The sequence below is a fragment of the Ips typographus genome, linkage group LG2 (assembly GCF_016097725.1).
Source record: "Ips typographus isolate SLU linkage group LG2, UJ_Ityp_2.0, whole genome shotgun sequence".
In the NCBI taxonomy this organism is placed as follows: domain Eukaryota; kingdom Metazoa; phylum Arthropoda; class Insecta; order Coleoptera; family Curculionidae; genus Ips; species Ips typographus.
The window spans coordinates 24093839-24117250 of NC_138423.1; the positions used below are offsets into that span (position 1 = coordinate 24093839).

The following is a 23412-nucleotide window of genomic DNA, read 5'->3' on the forward strand; positions in this document are numbered from 1 at the left end:
TTAGCGAAGGTCGAAGCTTCGTTATGACCACTCTTGAGCGAGGCTCAAAGCAAGGGTCGACAGTACCATGCTTTGGTCGGAGCGATGGTCCTAAGCGAGGGTCCCCGTTATGTCCCTACCCTTAGTCTAAACTAAACACACAACAATGATTACTATGTATGAAAAGCTAAAGAAGTCTAGAACCTACATCCACCAAGTTTCAAGTTGATAATAAAAAATTACTAGAAAAAACTTACCTATTTGCTTTTTTTACCAAAACCACTTTCTGATGAAGGTAGGTAGTACACCAATTTAAAGACGATTACAAACCATTAAAATTAAATAAAATAATAACGAACAATTAAATGAAAAACATCCAAAAGGAAAACTAACAAATTATTAAAACTTATTTTCGACAGTTATGGTTTTCTTTCAAATTTTCAAGAGGAGAAATAGCAAAATCCTCTGCAACAAATAAAACCGTTGAAAGGTGATCTGTGCGTTGCAATATCTTCAAAGAAACTTAAAATAAAAAATGACATTTACCTAACACGTCAAGTCAACTGTTATTTTCAATTTTCAGTTTAAAAGCTTTGCTGGACCAAACCTGGGTCACATGACTTGACTATCAAAAATTTGAAGTTAAGTCACGTGGCCCAATATCAATGAGCGTATTCATTTTCTTCTGATGACAATGAAATAGATCGATTACTAATCGAAAAAGAATTACTTAAACTTAAACCAGAGACAAGTTCTTGTTTTTAAACTTGTCTAATAAATGTTCATTTTGTCCATAGCATCGACTGCAGTTTAAATACTTTAATCTTGAATTCTTTGTATTGACATTTACCTAATCGTCCTAATCGATCAGACAAAACAAAACATTCCTATAAACGCATCTCTAACTGGTGGGAGGGTTGAAATATCAACTGTCACTACTGTCAGTCATAATCAACACTATCAACAGTCAACGCAACGTCAAAGTCAAACAGTAAAAAGTAAAGTCTTCACAGTTCTTTCGCCAAGTAAAAATGTCCAAGAGAGGTATGTTTTCTAAATATTTTAAAATAATCCTCAAATTTTCCGCTAATCTTGTGATTGTTACAAATTTTAATAACTGCTAAACGTTTCAAAGTGTAAGATTTGTGGGAATTTGGTCGTATTTTCGCATTTCCTTCACTTTCCGATTGAGTATTGTTTTGATGTGGAAATGTTTGGGTTTCAGGACGTGGTGGTTCCGCCGGAGCCAAATTCAGGATTTCCCTGGGTCTGCCAGTTGGTGCAGTAATCAACTGTGCCGATAATACCGGTAAGTCGATTTTATTTATTGTAGTTCTGGTCTCCTAGATCTTTTTTGGAGTTGAGTACTGACAGTAACTAGAAATTTAGGTTATGTTATGCTAAGCTGCTTTTAGTGATTCCACTGACTCCTAAATATTTTCATTATTTACGTCGTAGCCTACCTATAAATACAAGTTAAATTCTTAAGACTGCATTAATATAATTACACATAACCTAATTTTCCATGTAGTGTTTAGACTACAAACTGTTGAGCAAACTGTATTTCTAGCTTGGCAACTATTTAGCAAATAATACCACAGTTACATAGTGTTTTTAGTAGAATTTTAACTAATGTGAATCTGTATTCAATATTTGTTTTGTAAACTCACACATTTTTTGAGATATTAGACTACAGTTTTTCAATTATTTACTTTTGTTTTCAGGGGCAAAGAACTTATATGTAATCGCTGTACAAGGTATTGGCGGGCGGTTGAACCGCCTGCCCGCTGCCGGGTCCGGTGACATGTTGGTTGCCACTGTCAAAAAGGGAAAACCGGAACTTCGTAAAAAAGTCATGCCAGCAGTGGTTATCAGGCAGCGCAAACCGTTCCGCAGGAAGGACGGCGTTTTCATCTATTTTGAGGACAATGCTGGCGTCATAGTTAACAACAAAGGTGAAATGAAAGGTTCAGCAATCACAGGACCTGTGGCAAAGGAATGTGCTGATCTTTGGCCTAGGATAGCTTCAAATGCCAGCAGCATTGCTTAAGTTTTAAACTTATTAATAAAAAAAAAAGAAAAAGACCAAATTATTTTTTTTCAACCATTATCTTGCCATCCTGGTTGTCCTATGAGGCTGTGTTTCCTTTTTCCAGCATTTAATGCAGCAATTAGTATTTCCATGAATGTGTAAATGGGACAAATGTGTGTGTCTTTGATCTATCCTTATTTAGTCTGTGGTCACATATTTAATATTTTGCCTCTGAAGGCTGAAAATTCTTGATATTATGCAATTTTATCTAACATAAGGTTAGTGCTTTTTGGTACAGATTAATAGAATGATTGTGGTTTCTGAAGTGGACAATTTTGTATTAGAGCAGTGTGAGTTATAACTCAATAAGTAAACGTTTGTTCTAAATTTGAGGGAAATACAAAAGCTGAGTTTTTGTTGAATAAATGATACGTTTATTCGTTAAACCCGTATTGGTTTACTTTTTATTCCGGTTAATTCGTTCAAAGGGATACTCCGGATGATCAACCACCCTAAAAAAATAACAAAATATACTTCTGATTCTTTGATAAAACACATTACTACTCACGCTTGATTAAAAGCCATGTCGGACCTTCTGCCCTGTTCTCCTTTGTCCAATCCTTCTAAAGCCTTAATATCCTCAGCATCCAAAGTAAAATCGAACAATTGAATATTTTCTTTAATTCTACTGGGTGTCACGCTCTTAGGAATCACCGGAATAGACTTTGTAACCAGGAATTTCAGCAGTATTTGCCCTGAAGTTTTTCCATGTTTAGCTGCTATTTGTTTAACAACAGGATCTTCTAGAAGTTCACTTCCATGTTTGCGCGGTCTAAAAAGCGTTTTGGTTCTTTTGTGTGTACAGGATTTTTTGTTCACACTTACGGGCGTCCTTGTTTTTTCAAGAAATTGTTAATACCAGGATTTCCAAGTGAAAAATAGGAAATAGGGACAATTCCTTTGCTTTGCATGTAGTTCACTAGTTCAGGTTGTTGTAGATAAACGTGTAACTCAATCTGATTAGCCGCAGGTTTAATTCTGCTGTGCTCGTATACGTTTTTGACTTGTCGCAAGTTGAAGTTGGATACACCGATTGCTTTTGTCCTGCCTTTGTCTACTTGCTCTTCCAGTTTCTAGTTTATACGTTAGGAAGTGAGTGATATTTGTCACATAATAATGAGTACAAACCTTCCAAACTGCGAGATGATCCGTAGGTTGAGGTTCGGAAGCTGAAGGGTCTTTGGAAGAAGTTGAACCTGCTTGTACACAAATAGGGAAGTGAATCAGGTACAAATCAACATAATCTAATTGAAGCTGTTGTAACGATTTGACCAAACTTTCTTCCACTCTACAATGCCATCCAATAAATTATATGTATCACACGTTTTAAGATAATTTCACCTGTCTGGATGGACCCCAGAAGACGCCAATTTAGTTGTTATAAAAAGCTCTTGACGAGTTAGTTTTCCTGATTTAAACCATTCTTGCAGAATTTTACCGATGATATGTTCGTTATTGTATGCACTAGCCGTGTCTATGTGTCTGTAACCAACTGCAAGCGCAGTGTTTAGAGATACCTCTAACTCTTTTTCTTCTGTAACCTTTGATTAAACATTTTTCATCTCGTTAACCAAAAATTTGTTATGGGCTATTTAAACTTATGCTTACCGTAAAAGTTCCCAAACCGACTAAAGGAAATTGGGCACCATTTAGCAAATTTACGTGAGGAGCTGCCATGTTCTCACTCTTTATTCACCAAGAGTACAAAATGTAACAGCTTAATCACTGGTAGACACTCTGATATATTTACAAAAGTAATCTAATCTAACTTGCACAAAAACACTTATTTAACGATTGGAATTACGTTTTGATAACTTTAAGTGTTTAATTAAATAAATTGTAATGTGAGTGCCTATGTAATATTTACTTAAATTCTGTTCACTCTTTAGATACTAGTGGCTTGGTAACAGTATACAGGTTGTTTGTAAGGAATTATATCAAAATAAAAAGGAGGAAAATGTGGAAAATTTTAACTTTTCTACAACCTAACATATCCTGACAGTTTTTCACTGATCGGAGCACATGGAATCATGTCTGTAGAAGTGTCGTATTATGTGTGTTAACTGAGGAACCAAAAACTAAAACCACCACTATCATATTAACTGTAATATAATTCTGCATTTTTGTCATAAATGTTGGGAGATAAACTTTTGAATGTCTAACCACTAGTAAAAGTTAAGATATAGAACCATTTTAAACTGCTTATACATACTAAAAAATAAATAGTTTACACAATATAAAAAAAAAGACACCAAAAACTTAGGCAATAAAGTTATCACAAGGAATTGCTTTCAACAAATACGTAAATAACATGTAGCTCCTAACAATTGAGTTTCCAAACCAACAACCACCATATTTGGTTAACTATCTACTTTTTACCAGTATTACGAACATGTTAAAGAAAGGGGGAAGCCATTAGAAACTCACACTATCTACTTTTTAGCTTTTCTATAGAGTTTTAATAATAGAACAATTCCGGAAAGTTTTGTTCGTAGGTTGGCACTTCCTTTTTCGACTCGTCCAAAATGTGCGTGTTAGTTTCAGTGTTGCTGAGAGACTTAAAAATTTCGTTCAATTTATTCTGTAAGATGTCATGCTAGAAAATGTAAATTGTGAAAATAGGTGCTTACAAGCAATAAGTGACTTACTTTTGGTTGAGTTCGTCTAACCAACTCTGAAAACGTTGCCGTCCTGAAAGTATGGCTTATCTGCTTTCGTCTTTCCGCTTCGGCTTCTCTACGGATTTCTGGCGGTTCCGTCAATACTTTTTTCATACTTTCAAATGTCAGATCTTCTTCAGGAAGTTTCTAATGATAATTTTACCATTTTACTAATGCATGGTCACTTAATTATTACGTTTATAAAAAGGCACTTACTCTAGTAACACCAGGTGAACTGGCAGCACTGTCCACTTCATGGACGGAAGGAATCTCCATGATACTGCCTCTGGCTCCAGCTTCCATCCAGCTATGTCGGTGACTACCAGCTAGAATACCTTTAAAACCAATAATAACATTGAGAAAAATTAGAATAAAATTTACCAGGTCCTCCAGCTCCATAAGGTGAAGTCTGTGACAGACGAGAAGCGTCTATGCCAGATGCTTTAAGGTAGTCGCAAACAGCCATCTGCCACAAATTAACACAGCTGTTATTATTATAATACCATTTATAAACATTTAATGCGCCTTATACACACCCGAATTTAAATAAATATTCGTCTTATAAACAAAAAAAAAACCGTTAATTTCGAGAATGTGTGTTTGTTTGAATAAATAATTAAAATAATACCTGGTCGACCAACAAATGCGGCATTTTATTGATCGGTTCGCACTCGGGTGGATAATGTGACAACATTTCAGGCAAACAGTGAGCCGCCTCCTCTCTTCTGGCCTCGATTAATCGCACTGCATAATCGGACAATTGTTGAATATTGACCACGTCGGCAATCAACACTAAGAGACTGATCACCAAGACGTGCAAGTTGTATTTTTGGCTGTTGGACAAGTTAGTGGAGGTGATGGCCAAATTTTGAATGCTACAATGTAAAATATTATGTCAATAATAACAAGATTTTAATCAGACTTTGCTTTTAGCGGCTTTTGACATTTTCAAAATAATTCTAGAGAACTATATGACAATTTAAAAAATATTCTTTGACAGTGTACCACATTTGCGAAAACCTGTGGCAATTTTTGGGAGGTTTTTAGCAGTATTTAGAGGGCTCTAGATTTCCAAAATAATTCTAAGAGCCTCTAGCTTTTCTCTAAAATTTATAAATTAACGTAGAACGTAAAGAAACGTAGTACAATGCAACTCCGATAATCCGGACTTTCCATTGTATTCTACGTATACAGGGTTGGTCAGTATATTTAAACAGCTTGTGGCGACTTTATTTTTGCACATAGGAAAAAATTGTTAATAAAAAAGTTATAGAACTTCATAGAAATAGTCCATTGCTCAAACAGACTCAGCTAACAATACAGGGTTTGTCAAAAAGTCAAAGTCTCAAAATGTAAGACAGAAAATTTGTAATTTGTGTAAATTTTGAGACTTTCACATTTTTGACAAACCCTGTATTGTTATAGAACGTGTTCTAAATCAGAAAAAAATGGTAATGAATAAAATAATAGACCATGGCAAAAATGAAAAAATTTCAAAGTTGATAAAAGCCCATATATTTTCTGATGATAGATCTTTTTCTTCTGATTCCAAAAATATTAAGTTGACTTTTAGTTAAGTTGTGTTCAAATTATTGGCATTTAAAAATTGTCCTGACCACTATGATTTTGAAAAAAAAATTGCAATTTTTAAATGTCAGTAATTCAAAAACTACTGAACCAAATGTCAACTTATTATATATTTTTGGAATCAGAAGAAAAAGATCTATCAGCTCATCAGAAAATATACAGGGTGTTAGGGGTAACTCCCTAAATTTTTCCCCCATAAAAAAAACACAGTTGAGGTATTGGTACGTTATAACAAATCATACCATAAAGATTTTTTGACTTGATAAAACAAATACTCACCCTAATAATAACTGTAGCAAGTCTATGGCTGTTTCAGTGGCGGCCAATTCGACGCACAACAAAGCCAAAGTGGTGTAAACAGCCTCGATGTTGTCAGGCGAATTGGAGTCCATTTGAAGACTAGTGTAGAGGGCGTCGTATATTAAGGGACCATGTTTATTTATAAAGATTAGGTCAGGTCGTGACGATTTTTCGATGTTTAAGTCCAGATCTATTACGTTCAGACTGTAAAATTAACACAACTTGTAATATGGTTGATTTTAGTTTTAAATATGGCAAACCACCTGGGTTTGTTAAGTTTCTCCAAGTTGCCGTGCCTGTCCATAAGGGTGTGGAAGATTTTTTGGACTAAAAGTCTCATTTCCGGATCGGGAGCTAGAGACATGCGAAGTAAAGGTTCCAAAAATGATACCGGGAACGTTGTGTTCAAGTGAATTGTTTGGTACTTAGTACCAACCTGTAAAAATGCAGAAATTCAAAAATCTGAACAAAAAACAAAACACACAGGGTGTATTACTTTTTATTTTATTAATATAGTTATATACAAAATTGCTACTTACTTTTAATAAACTCTTCAATAAAATGCTCTGTAACATATTATCAGCTGGAGTTTGAGTGTCAACCAGAGGAAATGGAATTTTGCTCATAATAAACATCATGATTTCAATCTTTTGGTAATCAGGTAAATGATTGGCAAACTCTCCCAAAGCATTTATTAAAGATTCTTGATATTGTTTCTCTTCAGCTTGGCTTGTGCCATTTTTCACTGAATCCCTCAAGTGATTTAGTAAGGAATTAATTATCTCCAAAACAGAGGGACCTGTATAACAACATATAATAATCACATAACCCAACAAAAGGTCACAAAACACATACCAACACTTTCTCCTGCAGCAATAGCAATGATTTTAGATAGAACCTCTGCAATGCTTGTTCTTATAGTGGGACTAGACTTTGCATTCTCATCCAGATGTGCCATTAGAGTCTCAACCACTGTGTAGGAGTATTGAGCCTGTAAAATTCAGATTTTGATTTTTTTCTCGATTAATTGCATGCTTTAATACCTGTATTGAAAACATAATAATTCTGAATGTGTGGATAGCAAACTCGTTTGGAACCCACAACTTATGAAGATCAAAATGCCTAAACAGTCAAGTCGCATTAAGTGAAAGACAAAGAATGGTCAAAATCACCTCAATACAGGTTTCAATACTGCTCTAATGTGCCCAAAAGATGCTCGACCTACAAGTTCTCTCAAGCAAGTTTCAGCCAACATAGGCGGATCAACATTATCCTCTGGTATTGCGTCGGTGTTGGGGGTTTCTTTATGAAAACTAGACTCCTTAAAAAGCGTCAACCAATTATATCACCACCGGTAAAATCTAGAAACCCACCATACTTGCATGTTAAATAATAAACTTGGAACAATTTTATCCATGTGGACTGGTTCCCAAATGTTTTCGACTAAATCGTCTGACACAGTTTTTCTCACAACAGCTTGAAGTCCCTTGATTCCAGCCGTTCGGATTTTATCTCTCACTTCTTTGCTGTCGCCACTATGGCACATTGCGGAAAATTTACTGACAAAAAAATCGTATCGTCTGTGGTAGGATGGAGTGTCCTCTTCAATGTTGGCAAATTTTACAAACTGGATACAATAAGTAAGTGTAGATAAGTTGAGTGTAGACTAAATGGTAGTGTAAGCACAATTACAGATTTAATTTGCTTTTTTTATTTTTGATATGTTCTATTTGTGTGTAAAATGATTAGAAATAAAAGAATTTGAAATGAGAAGTTTTAACTATAAGACAAGAAAATGTATCATTCATCATCAGATTGCTCTTAACCGAGAGGTAATCAGTAGGCATAAAACTGGGCATTAAATTAGTATTTTATAACTCTAACTACTCAACTTTTATAGGTCATTAGAAAGCTCATTTTACTGGCCATCCATTGACATATAAAAGTTTATACAAAGTGCTGCAAATAAGAATGTTATTTATGTTTTAGTGACAGGGTGCTCCAGAATCACTTTTTGACTGGTTAAGGGCTAATTTTAGCCTGGGAAATTGGAAAATTCACGATTATGTGACCTACAAGGCCTACAACAACGTAATGGTTGGAAATTTCTTGAAAAACTGTTTTCAAATGCTAATTTTTGTAAGGGCAAATTTGTCTGACACACTGTCACTATCCTAATGGGTTTTGAATTAGCTTGGCCACTTTGTGTAAGCGAAAATCACCCTTAATGATTTTTTTTGTACAATTTTGCCTACATTTGCCAACCACTAGGCTAGGTGTGTGCCAAATATTAGAGCCGTACTTGCCCAATTAAAAAAAAAATCCCTCAAAGAAATTATTGTGACAGCAGTATAGGAAAACATTCAGTCAATTTTGGAGCCCTCTGACGGCTAAACAAAGCAATCTATCAACCTAAGGGATCATATTTTTAGATAGCCCATTTTATTGGCTATCCATTGACATATAAAAGTCTATACTAAGTGTTCCAAATAAACGAGTTATTTACAAGGAGTGGCAAGGTATGACGATATACATAATATTACATTTAAAGGTCTTGAACCACTCACTTGACCACCCTACACCATGTCTGCTGGTGAAAAATGTCAAATAACGGATTTACTGACAATAAAGACAGTTTTGACAGCTACAGGGTGGTTTAGTATCAATTTATAGTTATTTAACCAAGGAGTATATTAATGAAAGTGGTAAATACTCAAAATGGTTACAACATTTTTTCCTCAACTATATAGTTTATAATCCTACAAAGTATGAACAAAAATAATTGCCAGTTGATAGGTGACACGGCAAACCGAAATCACAGGCATCCTTGACAATGACAGTTAGTTCTGTCGATAATGGTAGATGTCAGCTAAAGAATGTGTGTCTATTTCATACAAATAAAAAAGGATAGAGCTATACTATGAACTATTTGGTTGCCTGATAAGATCATGCATTAAAGTAAAACAGTTGAAAAGTCATGCATTAATGGGACTCATTAATGAAAAATTATTAAAAAATGTTGTTAATTACATGGTCCACCAAAAAAGTATTTTTTTTAGGTGAGTGATACCTGATACAAAAATACTTTAATTTTGAACAAAGAATCAGATTAAATTATAAAAATAGGGAATGTTCCATTTGAAAAACTAGACCTTAGGAATTAAAGTACAAAATTTTACTCAGCAGTTTACCCCTCCCTCTTAACTATCCTAACTGACCTATCAAAATTTAGCTCTGTGTAAAAATGTATTTTTTGTAAGTTAATAGTTTGTTACTAATTGGAAACCCAGTAACAGTCATGTAAAGAATGATGTTTCTTGTTAGTTGCTCCTTACAAACATTAATTTAGTTACATAAACAATTTTCTTACAGATTGTGTTGCCAATATCTGCAATTCTGGATCAGTGGACTCCAGCAGCTTTTGCACCATTTTTAGAAAACTCTCAACAAACAAATTCAATGTGGGTGCATGACAAGCTAGCAGCAACTGATCCATTGCCTCCATTGCAATAATAACAAAACCATTTCTTCTTCTGTAAATGTCCCGTGCCGCTCTTTGGTACAAATACTCCCCAATTCGATCCAACTTTTCCGGAGAACTAAGTGAATAAAAGGTAAGTTTTTCCATGTTACTTTTGACCAAACCATCTTGAGGATAGACAGGGAATATATTATCGACTAATCTCTTATATCTTGGTCTAAACGCGCTGCAGCACCCACAACAACCTAAAATACAATTCAATAAACGATTCAAAGCCATAGCGATTATAGTACATGCTTAATTATTTTGGACTCTGATATTAAGTACTACTACACTGTAATCTCAGTGGCTTAACACTTATATAAGAGACAATTTGGTTATCTATGAGTATATACGTTACCGTTACACATTTTGCTTTAATTCTGCTAATCTTTTAATCTTAAAAATTGTGCCAAAGTTAGTAACAATTAAACTTAAAATACCACTTTTTATTTTGAGGAATATCGACGTCGACGACGTAAACAAAATTATTAGGACTCTGACAGGAGACCGAGAAGATTTGACAGACTTTAAAGTGACGTGTGTCAGTTGTAGGTTAGTTACTCGAGTGCCTCTTCTTTTCTTCGGTCCTTCTAACATATATCTTGCTAAAAAAATTCATTTAAATTTTTTTTACTATAAAAAATCTTAATTAAAGTTTTAATAATGTCTTATCCAGTTTTATTAAATTAATTTCAATTTAATTTAAAACTTTTTTTAAAACTAATACAACTTTGTTGTGCCACAGTTTTCTTATAGAAAAGGTATTAAGAAATTTAGATTTAAAAATAAAATTCTAATTAATTAGTACAGTACTTACATCTGGGGTCTGTCCAAAATACGAATATATTCTCCAATATCTTTGCTAATTCACTAGGGTCAAAGCAAAACCTAGACAAAGCCATTTTATTCCTTTAGTCGTTTTAGCTTCACAGTTTGTGAACAATTTTCGTATTTACCATACATCACACAGAAAAGAAAAACATACTTAAATTATTTGTTGGGAATTTCAAATGATTTTCTATGTTCTATATAATTTATGTAAATGACTACTCTGAAAACGTTCTACAAAAAATATTTAATTAATGGCTGTTGTACATTTGAAAGTTTTTTTCCTTATTGAATTAAAAGCTTATTTAGCAAAGTCCGCTTAAAACGCAGTTATCTAAGTAGGTATATAGATTAGTATAGTATTTCCACATTAATTAAAATGTGTACTTCTATCCGGTCAAATTCTAAAAATTAACATTTGAAAAGACAGGTACATTATTTGATATACTCTATGTATAAATAATATGTTTGTTAATAATAAAACAAGTTTATTATCAAAATTATCATCCTACAACAAAAAAGGCTTTTCCGCACTTTCAAATGTTGAAAAAATGAATTACTGTTTATATTACTTATACTGGCCACCAGGTGGCGCGTTAGACAATAAAAGAAGAAGCGTAGAAGACAGCCATAAACATTTATAAATCATTACAGATCGATTAATAAATTATACACTGAAAATATTGGAATGAATATTGTTAAAAGACAAAATGTTGCAATGATTTTTACCATTAATCGACTTATAAAAATATAATATGGATATTTGGCAACGCTGGCGCAGGTAAGTTAGGTTAAGTCTGATCAGCTGATTTTGGCAACAGACTTGTATTTGTTTGTACTGGAAGTTGAAAAGTAATTTTAGAATCAAATTTGGGGCAGCTTGTCTGTGATATTTAACTCTAGCTTTACACTTAAAATAAATAGCGAAATTACAAAGGAGCATCGGATAGTATTATGTTATCTTAATTTAAAAAAAGTGCTAGTCTTCCATTGTGAAAACTGTCCAAAATGGGACAGGCTAAAAGCCAATTGTCCCAAGAAGAGCTCCAAGATTACCAGGTAAATTTTAAAATTATTACAATTGAAAGTAATTTTTTCCTTACCGTTTTTTTTAGGACCTCACATATTTTACTAAAAAGGAGGTACTATTGTAAGTAAACTTTGCAACTATAATATTTTTTTCTAAATTAAATGTAAACTTTAGCGTTCATCAGAAATTTAAGTCTTTGGCACCAGAAAAAGTGGGTCACAACAAAAATGCCAAGTTACCAATGGCTAAAATTTTACTCTATCCAGAGTTGAGTGTCAACCCATTTGCTGAAAGAATTTGTAAAGTTTTTAGCTCTAGTCAAGATGGGGACTGTACCTTTGAAGACTTTCTTGATATGATGTCAGTATTCTCTGAAGCTGCCCCTAAATCTGTTAAAGCAGAGCATGCATTCAGAATTTTTGGTGGGCTGATTAAAGTGAAAACTTGCACTGACTTATCCACAATTTTGTAGATTATGATGGTGATGACATGTTGGGAAGTTCTGATTTGAAGCAAGTTATCAGTAAACTAACTGGAGAGAACAAGCTGAGTGAAGGAGAAATGAATATTTTAGTTCAAAATATTTTAGATGAGGCTGATCTTGATGATGATGGAGCATTGTCATTTGCAGAATTTGAGCATATTATTGACAGATCTTCAGACTTTTTAAAGTAAGCTTTATGTTTATTACTCTTACTTGAATCTAAATTTTGGTTATTTTCAGCTCATTCCAAATAAGATTGTAAGCATACAATACTTGACTGATCATTTTTAGTAACTGCCTGTGAGTCTCTACAGCATTTGAACAAATTGTATTATTTATTTATACTGGTATGACATTTTGAAGTATGTAAACATATGAATCTCATGACTTTTGTCAAATAAAGTAATGCCAAAGACTGGTTGCATATGTTTTATTTTTGCGCGCAAATTATTTTATATAAAATAAAAAATACTGTTGATTACCAGGAGATTCATAACTAATTTTGGAGATATCCAGGAAGTTTCATTTTCATAAAGACCCAAGTTGTGAGGAATGAAACTAAAACACAAATAAACCCAATAGCAGTCATTAGGAAGCGATTGAGCTTGGGCATTGTGGGGCTGTGCACATTATCCAAAATTACAAATCCCAAACCTCCAATAGTAAACAAAAAGCTGGAAGCCAGTCCTTCCATTATGTACTGGCCATTTACTCGGTAAGGCATAAAAGCCACCTAAAGGTTGTATTTATTATAACTACAAATTTTAATAACATCTTCAACTTACAGGTCTTGAATGTCCATGCTCATCTGTAGTTGAACCAACACTAGGTGGTTCAACAATGACATCATAGATTATACCTTAAATGTGCAAAATGTTTAAAGTAATGTTTTTGGGTGCTAAACAAGTTGTACAAACCTCCAGTAACTAGAAAGTATGAGAACAGTACAAGGGAGAAAACTACCATAGGAGAGGGCTGTTTCAGCCATGTAGGCCTCTTCAATTTTATGTGAGGAACCTCAAGCACAGCAAAAGGCAGAGTAAAAAACTGTTCCATTTTGTTTTGTTATAGTACTTTTTCAAATTAGTAAATAGAAGTTTTGGAGTATTTTTATTTTTTTGGACCTGCCGGGTCGGTAACCTTATGTTTACTACCACTGAGCAGCAATTTTTATACAGTACCTGGAAAGGCAATGTAATTTACTTTCTTAAAAACAAGTTGTGTGGCAACCGGCAACACTGGTTGTGCGAATGACAGCCACTGACACTAGCGACAGCCGCGCTTTGGCCCCTCCATTGTGGTTGTGTGGAAGTGAATTATGGACAGGTAGAACTGTAATCTGTTAATTAAACTAAATAAACTGGATAAACAGTGATTAGAGAAGTGTAGAGGGTAGTGTAGTGAAAACGGTAGTCGATAGTGCAATATAAGTGAAAGTGCTTCCCGGATAACTCCTTTTTTAGTAGTAACATTTTAAAATTTTAGTCAATGTCAGCAGGCGTGTCGGACCAGGTAAAACAGCCATTCATGGACATAATTATTTAAAAATACGTTGTTTATTATGATGCCGGTAACGGCAATGCCCTCCTTTGTACAATCAGACAGTATTTAACACAATTTTTTTTTACAGCGGATGAAAGGGCAAGGAAATCAAGGTGTGTATGAGCACAGCTTCTTGATGGTAGATAGATTAGTAAAACTGGAAAATCCAGTGTTTTTTCTTTAAAATAACAGAAATACACATTTGAACTCAATTTAACTGAAGAGTTTACAGTGTATAGAGAGTAGATGTGATTTTCTAAGCTGAAACCCTAGTAAAGAACCCACTTCTGCCATTAAGGTAATTTTTAGTAGGCCTATAGGTCATTTGTTTACTTTGTACCAATACTTTATCTTGTAAGTACTATAACTTGAAAACTATTCTTTTTGGGGTAACATGATATGTCAAGATAATGAAGACAATGTGGGATTTTGTCCTTCTGCTATTTAATTTTACTAGTAGGTTACATTACTGATTTTTGACTTAAAGTTCAGTGAGGGAAGTGAATTTGATGTAACTGTTGCTCACAGGAAAGTAAGGTTTGCTCATAAAGATGACTCCCTGAAGCTTCCAATTAGGGGTATAATCTTTTGTATTTGGTTAAATTTAAATTTTATGTATGTAAATATTTTTTTTACAAATGTTAGGCAATTTCAATGTTTAATTTGGCAAATGTCATGCCCAATTCTTTGTGAAACAAGGGTCAAACAACTTGAGACAAAAAGCACAAACAGGACAGACAAATGTACCCAACATTCCATAAAAAAAGATGGCTTTGGCTAATTTTGTTGATAGTTGTCATGTCTGAAGAATTTAAAGACAACCCTAACAATGTACTAAGATTTGTAATAGTGTACAACTTTTGTACAACAATGCTCATGTTTATGAAGAGTGAAGAATTTCAGTGACAACACTGACACCATTGCACCATATTGTTTTATTACTATTAGTCATTAAACAGAAAAAAAAATATTTTTTTAAAACACCTTCTTTTTCATGTATGTTTTGTATTAAATGTGACTTACAGGCTTTAATTCATAATTTTTCAGTGAGAAATAATTTAAATGTAAAATTTACTTGGACTTTTTCTGGTAGGTAAATGAGGTAGACTTAATTAATCTTCAGGAAAAAGAAAATTTAAGAAGTTTTTAATTACTTTCTATTCTTTAATTTTAATTAGTATACCTATTTAACAATAAAGTACAAACAATGCTTTGCAGTATTTTTATTGCCCTATATCAAGGACATGGCATATTATAGAGTTAATCATTAAATCAATCAACAAACAATCAAGAATGTTTTTGTGTGTTACAACAATTTTAAATAGCTGTATAAAGGATCAACTAGGAATCACAATTTTAAAAGGACAGGCCAGTAAGAATAAGTTTTGTTTAGTTTCCAATGGGTCTAAAGAGCAGATAGGACAAACGACAGAAGGAGCTACTGCATCTGAAGAATTTGAACCATGGCGGGGACAACAACAAAACTCAGCTGCTCATACGGGTTACGGAGCGTCAGTACCGATTTCCAATGCGACGGATATTTACAACATGGGTTCAGCAGGTATTTAGCATTAACTGTGTGGCAAAAAGTCAGAGTTATTGATTTTTTTCGTGATCAAGGGTATTACGGCAGCGCAGGAACGTATCCGTACCAAACTTACGGAGTAGGAGATGGGACATGGTCCAACGGGACAGACATGGCATTTTTAGGAGGCTATGCCCACGATTCCTATTCCATGGACGGTAGCTAAAGTATATTAAGTGGTTTGACAATTTGCTGTAATGTGTGCTGTCTTAAAGTGTTCGGACAGTCGACGACATTTTCCACCCCCACTTTCCAAGGCCAGCCTTCCTCTTTCAATTATTTTCCAAACAACGGCGACTACAGCAGCTGGGGCAACCAGTTGAGCGGACAGCGAAAGTACGACGATTACTATCGCGATCCACAAAACATGTATGCTCAAGCGATACCAGACAATTCACTCAAGAGTGTTGAGCATGCAATGCAAAACTTAGGTTTGAACATCATTGATTAGACTGTGAGTGTTGCATAATAATTTTCGTTGATTTTTTCCATCCAATGGCAGAACTTAAATCGTCTAATGATAGTAAAGACTTGGGACAGAAAAAAACAACATGGGCTAGCATTGCCAGCCAGCCTGCCAAACCTCAAATGAACATTCAGAGCCAGAGCTTGAAGAAAAAGGGACCTGGCATGCCTCCTGGTCCTATTGTTCCTGGAAAACACAATATTGACATTGGCACTTGGGAAACCAATAAGGTTGCTTTGTTATTTTTTTTATTTTCTTGTTTATATGTGGCAATTATGTTTTAATAACTCTCATATATTTTTTCTTTTGAATGACCTTTTGAATTTTTTTATTGTATGATGAGGCATGCACCAGTTAAAGAATCTAAAACTTATAGATATAGTTATTCTCTAATTAACTTTATCGGGAAATAAAAACAAATTTGTTGCACAGAGTACTCCGCCGCAGGCACCGTTGCCCCCTGTATTAGCAGCGGCTCCTGCTCCTTTGCCTCCTGAGCCCAAAGTGACGGTGCCTCAAATAATGGGAGGTCCTCCAGCCTCCATCAGACCTGGTTGGTCAGGTCCTATGCCACCGCAGACGGCGCGACAGCCTCAACAAGTGACGCAGCCGCCTAGAGGCGCTCAGCCCCACTTACCAGCCCCCGCATCGGCCTTCCAGCAACCGCCCATGATGCCTCCGACTCAAATATCTCCAGCTCCGTTAGATAACCTACCGCAAGTTACAGTGGTAAGTAAATTCCAATTATAACACACAATGGAATTTGGAGCAATTGTCAAAACGAAATCAATATTTATTTATTTATTATCTACTTAAATGACCTCTGGCAGGCTTGCCCTTCCGCTTGTCTGGCAAATTACGCAGATGACACTAATCTTGTAATAAGTGGTGGAGGCTTGGCAGAACTTGTAACGCGGGCTGAAGAATATTACTATTCTTTAAAGTCATGGTTTTCCAAAAACAAGCTAATTCTAAACGCTGAAAAATCACTTTGTATTGTGTATAGAACCCAACAAAATAAAATGCACGTTCCATCTGAGGTGAGGTTCGGTGACGATGTGCTGGCTGTGGTTGAGGAGGCCAGACTTCTTGGTGTCCAGATAGATTATTCGCTTAAATGGAAATTTCACGTGCGCAATCTCTGTAAAAAATTGAATACTGCATGTTATGCTCTGAGAACTGTGGTAAGATTTCTTGACTATGAAGCATCGGTGGTGGTGTACTATGGCAATTTCATTTCGATGCTTCGATATGGAATTGTGTTTTGGGGTAATGCCAGCAACTTGGAGCAACCTTTTGTTATCCAAAAGAAAGCGTTGAGAATAATTTTAAATCTGGCATTTAAACAATCATGTAGGGGGGTTTTTCGACAGAACGGGTTTTTGACTGTTCCAGCCATATATGTGCTCGAGTGCCTAATGTTCCTCAAGAAGCATCCTAGATGTTTTTCTTTATCAGCCATCACACATGAACATGGTACTCGCAATAAATACCGCTTGTACAATTGTCCTAAACATCGATTAACATTGACTGAAACCAACTGCATGTACTCAATGATAAGCATATACAATAAACTGCCTGCAAGGATAAAGGAGATTAACTCGATTCAGGCTTTCAAAAACTCTTTAAAGAAGTACCTATGTGATGTTGAACCGTATTCACTGCAGGAGTTTCTGGACTCTGATGGAAAATAATTTAGAAAATAAAAAATAATAATAAAAATGAAAGAGGTACTTTCGGTCTAGCAGTGCACGCTTATGCTGTCTGTCTTGTGTTAGTTTTATATGTATTTGTTTTCATTATTCTGCATCTATCTAAGTTTATTTTAAGTAATAATTGTACTGTAAATGTTCTTTGTGTCAGTTTTGACGTTTTGACGCAACCATTTGACGTATTTCAACACATTTCTGTTAACTTATTGTTGTTGAAATAAAGGCATTTTATTTATTTATTTATTTAATGGAGTCCCATGTTTTTTTAAATTTATTTTCAAATAGAGAATTAAAATTGGTTGGTTTGCATACCTTTTTTTTTGGGGAAAAACTAAACGTATTTAAAATATTGAATATATGGCAATGTTGGGTAACTCCAAAAATTACGGTTAGTGTAATTTATCATCAAATCTATCATTTTCGAAATTCTGCAACTACACGTAAATCAAGCACTTTAAATAGTTAAATAGCGAATAAGTCTACATGTATTTGTGTAAATCACATTGTTTATAGTTTGTGTCAAGAAAAGCAGCAACCTTAAAGCTACTGTTTTGACCAATCACAACTACCCACTGTGTGGAGATTTATGCAAGTGCTGCACATGTAGATTTAACATTATATGACACACTTTCATATATTAACATTTGGTTAGTTTTGATTACTCACATATACTTTAAATTAATAATTCTTCCAACAGGAGTTGCAATTTTATGCTTCCTGCGTTCAAGTCTAAAAAAAAATACCACTCCAACGGATTATCACCCCAGTTTTCACTCTACTGTAGACACAATACAACAGGAAAGCGTGTACACAGCACTAAATTCAATGAAGACAAAAAATATACAAACAAAAACAATAATTGGTTATGGCTTGTTGAATGTTGAAATGTTAAAAATAAAATTGAAAGCAGAAACGTCAGCTTGTGTCATATTTGCTTTGGGCCTAGTCAATTTAGGTCTCAGGTGGTGGAGTTCGGTTTTCCACTTGGAACGTAGTTTCGTGGGTGCCATTTTTTGCCACTAAGAAACCACGTTTCTTCAAACGGTGTTCAGGGAAATTTGAAGTTGACGACCGAATTTCGCAGCCGGTCGAGTTAACGTCGATTCCTAAAAGTCTACGGGGAATTGTCTTGAGCGGTGCACTTCCAAGAGGCGGAAAGGGTGAAAACCTAGGAGAAGACCACGTGGATGTGACAGTGACGGTTATAGTTTCCACGAGGAATGACTATATCTTTTACTGGGATCGTGCCTTTAAGCGTTTTTTTAGACTTTTTTGTTTTAAAGTAAGAGCCACGATATGGTTTAGAGCCAGACAACACCGCGGTTTCTACAGTGGGTAGCTGGCGAATTGCCCTTGCGTAGCAGAGCCAACAACAAGACCAACCAACCAATCAAATTTTACCAATTTTTCTAGTACAACATTTTGTTATTCCATTCCATTCTATTTCTCATGCAAATCTAGTAAAGAAAGCCAATAACATCAACTAACTTAATGTTACCAAAAAACGACGTAGAAATTGATGATTTTTTTGCTGGAAAACAAATAAATAAGATTGAATTATTGCATTTGTTTGTTGTTAATTTAGAGATGGATACCAGCGGCCAAGGAGTTTGACGTAAATTCCCAAAATCAGCAACTCATCACTCACCCCGTCCTCGATCAGTTAAAGGGAAAGAATAACTATAACCCAACTGAGTTTGATCTGTCAGCTCCCAATGCTCGTTTTTTTGTTATTAAATCCTACTCGGAAGACGACATTCATCGCAGCATCAAGGTAAATCCTTCAAAATCACGGAAATAACTGATAGTTTAAAAAAAAACTGGCTTTAGTATGAAATTTGGTGCAGTACGGAACACGGAAACAAGCGCTTGGACCAGGCGTATCGTGAACGCGAGGGTAACGGTTGCGTTTACTTGTTATTTTCCGTCAATGGATCTGGGCATTTCTGTGGAATGGCTCAGATGATATCGGCCGTAGACTATAATTCCAACAGTTCAGTATGGTCTCAGGACAAGTGGAAAGGCCAATTTAAGGTAAAGGCTTGTATACAGGTGTGGTAAATCCAAAACCGACCATAGGAAAACCGTGTAACTGACAGAGAAACGTAGATAATTGCATGCGTGGGACTAAGACAGAAAACGAAAAAAATATCAAGTAGGCCATATTTTGCCAAACGCCAGGTATCACTCAAATACCGTCGACAAAATAACTTGGCCTTTGGCAACAGCGCGCTGAAAATATGGCCTACTTGATATTTTTTTTGTTTTCTGTCTTAGTCCCGCCCATGCAATAATGTACGTTTCTCTGTCCGTTACGCGGTTTTCCTATGGTCGGTTTTGGATTTATCACACCTGTATATTTGATTTCATGCCCTAGTCGTTGTTTTGTTGGCTTTCAGGTTAGATGGATTTACGTCAAAGACGTTCCCAATGTGCAGCTGCGACATATCCGTTTAGAGAACAATGACAACAAGCCAGTGACCAATTCGAGGGATGCTCAGGAAGTCCCTCACGCCCGTGGTTTACAGGTGAGTCGATGAATTCTGTATATCTATTAAAAGTGTTTATTAGCTTAACTACGAATTTTGATTTTGACTGTTTCAACGTGTTTTTTTTGTTCCCAAGAAGACTTGCGTCCTTAAACCTCTTTGAGAACATTCCAAAACTTTAATCCTGAATTTGCAATAATTTCACATTATATTGCACATCCCTTTAGGAATTATTTTCTAACATTCTAGGTTCTACGTATCATGCATTCGTATCGACACTCGACATCAATCTTTGACGATTTTGTTCACTATGAGAAACGCCAGGAGGAAGAAGACAGTAGAAAGGTGCCGATTCATCACCACGAAGGCGGCGGCGGTGAAGGACGAGGCCGTTCTGACCACCACCATCACCATCCTCGTGGAGGTGGTGTGGGTGGACGGAACAACGAGCGTGATCATCGCGACAACGATCGTCATCGAGGTGGAGGCGGTGGCGGCCATAGGGGCGGAGATCGGGACGATCATCGTGGTGGAGGTGGTGGGGGTCACAATAGAGTAAGTCATACAAGATTAATTTGTTTAATAAGTTGTTAAGTTGAAAAGGTATAATTTACAACCGCTCATAGGAAAAACTTCTACTGTCTCAATAACCCTGTGGAATGAGTAATTTGTGTCCTGACTTTGGACTTCCCTGTACGTTCTAAAATGGAAAAGTCACAGGGAACCCTACCCGGCCCATTTAACCTTTCTTTTAAGCTTTTTATAAAATTACAATCGCTGTAATATGGAAACAGAAGATGTTATAACTGGTTTTAGTGCATTCATTTTCAAAACTATTTAAAACTTCCACTATGGTTTACGACCCCATTGTAGGTGGATAAAGTTAGATGGGTAAACGTCCTTAGAGAATACGGCACACCAAAAAGAACAAGCTGAGCTGTTATTTGATATTCCTAACAGTTATTTGACAAAGAATTATTCACTTTTCTTTGCTTGATATTCCTGTACTTATTTGCCATCTCCCACATTATTTACGTTAAATAATTTTGACTTAAAGTAAACAATTATTTTTTTTTGCAGGACCGTGATAGTCGTGGTAGGGGAGGCAGAGGTGGCGGCAATGGCAGAAATTAGACTCGTTCATGTGATCGGTCACGGGTTGCGCGAGTTTATTAGTGTTTTTTTTTTCATTTCCCTTGTCGCTTCATACAGTTTTACATGGAACTCTTAATTTACTAATTGCTGCTCGTAGATATGGATTGAACGGATCAACTTCCGTTAATTTTTCATTTAATGATTTAGAGTTTCTCACCGACGCTGGTCCTTGGAGATAGAGAGATGTACGGTATTCAAAAAAAAAAAACTGGATAAGATAAACACAGAAGATTGATTGGTATATGGATTTTATAGTAAGGTAGTTAAAACAAAAATTAACAAACTTAGTGGCTCACTTTTCGGATCGGGATTGTATTATTAACAAGAAAAAATATAAAGAAAGTGCAGTGCTTGTGTTTCGCCAGAGTGGACGAACTTGTTCATAAAAATTGTCGTAAATATAAATTAAAAAAACTGTTCAATTTATCTGAAAAAAAAAAAGAAAATGGAAACACCGAAGCCAAGAACTGTTTATGTATTTTCCGGACGTTTTTGTCGTTTACGATTCGGTAGTGCGGCGCGCAAAAAAAAGGACTGTGTGTGAGTGGCAACATCGCGCGTGCCCCTAAATCGGATCCGTCAACGTGAACTCTTTAACAAATTGGTTTCGTTTTCTTCTTAACGGGAAAAAAACGAACGTAAGGTAGTAAAGTGTTTTACATATTTATTTCGTACTTTCTAACTGTAAGTGTATTAAGGTTACGCGCATTTTTTTTATATTGTTGGTTGATTAGAAAGTTTAACGTAAATATGACTGCGACACCGGCGTGGCTACGTCCTACTGAATAATCGTAGTCCAATCAGCCTTTTTAGACAATTTTTATTGTGGTTTTGTATAATTTTGGCCTCATGTTGGCTAATAAACAAGTTGCCACCAGTTATGTACATATTATGTAAATATTATGTTTTGCTTTGGTGCGTTTTTAGTAATTTGTCACGTTTAGGATTCGGTATATTTAGGTAGCTTACTGTTGGTTCAACTTGTATTTTTTTCAATAACAATCTCTTGGAGATTGGATTAGAATTTTTTTCTTCTTGTAATAATAGAATGCGCTAAAAGCTTCCTAAATATACGAACCAACTCTGTACAAGATATCCGGATTTGCCCATAGCTTATGCTATTAAAAAAAACCAACCACAATGAGTAATTTTTCAAAATATGGCGGTGAGCATATCCGGATAATCTGGCAACATTGCTGACAGGCAGTTAGACAATAGCCTGTACACCAAACTCGAAATTGTTTAGTGAAAATGAACAATACCTAATACTCCAGAGATTTGAAGATTTATTTAATATACCCGGGCGTGTCCTTTCTAATATTGTATTTTTTTCACTAGTAGAAGGAAAGTATGGTAATTTATATTTATAGCAGTTTTACACGTTGAAAATTGTTCGCCCTGGGTTATACCACAGTATAGCAAATGCTGTCGGCGTTTCAAATTAAGATTGCATTCCTAACCTAACATTATAAATAATATGACACTGTCATTTCATATTTATGAAACCAGTGCTCAGTTCCTAACAAAAATCAACGTAAACAAACGGAGAGAAATGACAGCTGGAATGCCGGAAACTTTTTTCAAAACTGATCACCAGAGGGAGTATCTCTTATCTTGAAACGCCAATACTGTGGTAATACGTAATCTTGACTGCTATCATTGTCCTAATAGAGTGCGCCTACGATTATTTTTTTTAAATGATTGTTAATTAATATTAAGCATGAGAGGTCACATGTTATTGTTTTCCTTTAATGAAGGCGCGTAGCCCGTCGGTAGTTTGATGTCTGTTTTACACTGTGCCTAAACATTTTTAGACTGATCGATGCTCTTCTCGTGGGAGCCATATCAAAAAAACCAATTGTTTTAATTGATCCGAACAGTGGGCATAATGTTGATAGCAACAATTAAATGATATACCTATTATTGTTTTATTGTCTAATTTTTGTTTATTCTACAAGAGGTGAGAGATAAGGAGTCATA

The 23412-nt window shown here is 35.2% G+C and overlaps 6 protein-coding genes across 9 annotated transcripts; 3 read left to right on the top strand and 3 right to left on the bottom strand.

Moving 5' to 3' along the window:
• Positions 1-946: 946 nt before the first annotated feature.
• RpL23 (ribosomal protein L23) lies at positions 947-2062 on the top strand. The gene is made up of 3 exons (XM_081972329.1): positions 947-1023; positions 1205-1288; positions 1704-2062. The coding sequence occupies exons 1-3, from the start codon at positions 1011-1013 to the stop codon at positions 2027-2029; spliced, it is 423 nt and encodes a 140-aa protein (XP_081828455.1). The 5' UTR covers positions 947-1010; the 3' UTR covers positions 2030-2062.
• Positions 2063-2422: 360 nt separating this feature from the next.
• Positions 2423-3839, bottom strand: LOC145724170 (aldo-keto reductase family 1 member B1-like). The gene is made up of 6 exons (XM_081972299.1): positions 3680-3839; positions 3413-3612; positions 3200-3359; positions 2897-3144; positions 2580-2843; positions 2423-2523 (listed from the first exon to the last, which is right to left on the bottom strand). Exons 1-6 carry the CDS (start codon positions 3746-3748, stop codon positions 2469-2471), a joined length of 996 nt encoding a protein of 331 aa, XP_081828425.1. The 5' UTR covers positions 3749-3839; the 3' UTR covers positions 2423-2468.
• A 325-nt stretch (positions 3840-4164) lies between these two features.
• On the bottom strand, positions 4165-11104 carry stmA (Protein EFR3 homolog stmA). Of its 3 annotated transcripts, none has more exons than XM_081972260.1 (15): positions 10959-11104; positions 10582-10746; positions 9989-10344; positions 7997-8245; positions 7791-7939; positions 7662-7740; positions 7474-7609; positions 7158-7417; positions 6882-7054; positions 6598-6822; positions 5360-5606; positions 5113-5197; positions 4948-5057; positions 4720-4878; positions 4165-4667 (listed from the first exon to the last, which is right to left on the bottom strand). In XM_081972260.1, the coding sequence occupies exons 1-15, from the start codon at positions 11041-11043 to the stop codon at positions 4530-4532; spliced, it is 2616 nt and encodes an 871-aa protein (XP_081828386.1). In that variant the 5' UTR covers positions 11044-11104; the 3' UTR covers positions 4165-4529. The 3 variants fall into 3 exon arrangements, with proteins under 3 accessions (XP_081828386.1, XP_081828385.1, XP_081828387.1); XM_081972259.1 differs by having other exon boundaries at positions 4948-5066; positions 10959-11102; XM_081972261.1 differs by lacking the exon at positions 10959-11104 and having other exon boundaries at positions 4948-5066; positions 10500-10641.
• Positions 11105-11577: 473 nt separating this feature from the next.
• LOC145724189 (calcium and integrin-binding protein 1-like) lies at positions 11578-12901 on the top strand. Of its 2 annotated transcripts, XM_081972326.1 has the most exons (6): positions 11578-11750; positions 11832-12028; positions 12085-12119; positions 12174-12421; positions 12472-12670; positions 12724-12901. In XM_081972326.1, exons 2-6 carry the CDS (start codon positions 11978-11980, stop codon positions 12743-12745), a joined length of 555 nt encoding a protein of 184 aa, XP_081828452.1. In that variant the 5' UTR covers positions 11578-11750; positions 11832-11977; the 3' UTR covers positions 12746-12901. The 2 variants fall into 2 exon arrangements, with proteins under 2 accessions (XP_081828452.1, XP_081828451.1); XM_081972325.1 differs by lacking the exon at positions 11578-11750 and having other exon boundaries at positions 11761-12028.
• On the bottom strand, positions 12897-13649 carry LOC145724191 (oligosaccharyltransferase complex subunit OSTC). Its single transcript, XM_081972328.1, has 3 exons — positions 13401-13649; positions 13269-13342; positions 12897-13216 (listed from the first exon to the last, which is right to left on the bottom strand). The coding sequence occupies exons 1-3, from the start codon at positions 13537-13539 to the stop codon at positions 12980-12982; spliced, it is 450 nt and encodes a 149-aa protein (XP_081828454.1). The 5' UTR covers positions 13540-13649; the 3' UTR covers positions 12897-12979.
• Positions 13650-13778: 129 nt separating this feature from the next.
• On the top strand, positions 13779-23355 carry Ythdf (YTH domain-containing family protein). Its single transcript, XM_081972277.1, has 12 exons — positions 13779-13995; positions 14114-14138; positions 15419-15586; positions 15646-15768; positions 15826-16041; positions 16113-16306; positions 16509-16805; positions 19374-19562; positions 19619-19822; positions 20188-20316; positions 20527-20832; positions 21358-23355. The coding sequence occupies exons 1-12, from the start codon at positions 13972-13974 to the stop codon at positions 21409-21411; spliced, it is 1929 nt and encodes a 642-aa protein (XP_081828403.1). The 5' UTR covers positions 13779-13971; the 3' UTR covers positions 21412-23355.
• The last annotated feature ends 57 nt before the right edge of the window (positions 23356-23412 follow it).

Bases quoted from the DNA above. Each gene is read 5' to 3' on its own strand.
- RpL23 (XM_081972329.1), top strand. The intron at 1,289-1,703 runs GTAAGTCGATTT...TTTTGTTTTCAG, and splicing joins CAACTGTGCCGATAATACCG to GGGCAAAGAACTTATATGTA.
- LOC145724170 (XM_081972299.1), bottom strand. From the start codon at position 3,748: ATGGCAGCTCCTCACGTAAATTTGCTAAATGGTGCCCAATTTCCTTTA. The intron at 3,613-3,679 runs GTAAGCATAAGT...GTTTAATCAAAG, and splicing joins TCGGTTTGGGAACTTTTACG to GTTACAGAAGAAAAAGAGTT. The intron at 2,844-2,896 runs GTAAGTGTGAAC...AACGCTTTTTAG, and splicing joins TTGAAAAAACAAGGACGCCC to ACCGCGCAAACATGGAAGTG.
- stmA (XM_081972259.1), bottom strand. From the start codon at position 11,043: ATGGCTTTGTCTAGGTTTTGCTTTGACCCTAGTGAATTAGCAAAGATA. The intron at 10,345-10,581 runs GTATTTTAAGTT...ATTGTATTTTAG, and splicing joins ATTCCTCAAAATAAAAAGTG to GTTGTTGTGGGTGCTGCAGC. The intron at 7,055-7,157 runs GTAAGTAGCAAT...GCATTTTTACAG, and splicing joins TATTGAAGAGTTTATTAAAA to GTTGGTACTAAGTACCAAAC.
- LOC145724189 (XM_081972326.1), top strand. From the start codon at position 11,978: ATGGGACAGGCTAAAAGCCAATTGTCCCAAGAAGAGCTCCAAGATTAC. The intron at 12,029-12,084 runs GTAAATTTTAAA...CGTTTTTTTTAG, and splicing joins AAGAGCTCCAAGATTACCAG to GACCTCACATATTTTACTAA. The intron at 12,671-12,723 runs GTAAGCTTTATG...GGTTATTTTCAG, and splicing joins AGATCTTCAGACTTTTTAAA to CTCATTCCAAATAAGATTGT.
- LOC145724191 (XM_081972328.1), bottom strand. From the start codon at position 13,539: ATGGAACAGTTTTTTACTCTGCCTTTTGCTGTGCTTGAGGTTCCTCAC. The intron at 13,343-13,400 runs GTTTGTACAACT...TGCACATTTAAG, and splicing joins ATACTTTCTAGTTACTGGAG to GTATAATCTATGATGTCATT. The intron at 13,217-13,268 runs GTAAGTTGAAGA...TACAACCTTTAG, and splicing joins AGCATGGACATTCAAGACCT to GTGGCTTTTATGCCTTACCG.
- Ythdf (XM_081972277.1), top strand. From the start codon at position 13,972: ATGTCAGCAGGCGTGTCGGACCAG. The intron at 16,307-16,508 runs GTTGCTTTGTTA...TTTGTTGCACAG, and splicing joins GCACTTGGGAAACCAATAAG to AGTACTCCGCCGCAGGCACC. The intron at 19,563-19,618 runs GTAAATCCTTCA...AACTGGCTTTAG, and splicing joins ACATTCATCGCAGCATCAAG to TATGAAATTTGGTGCAGTAC.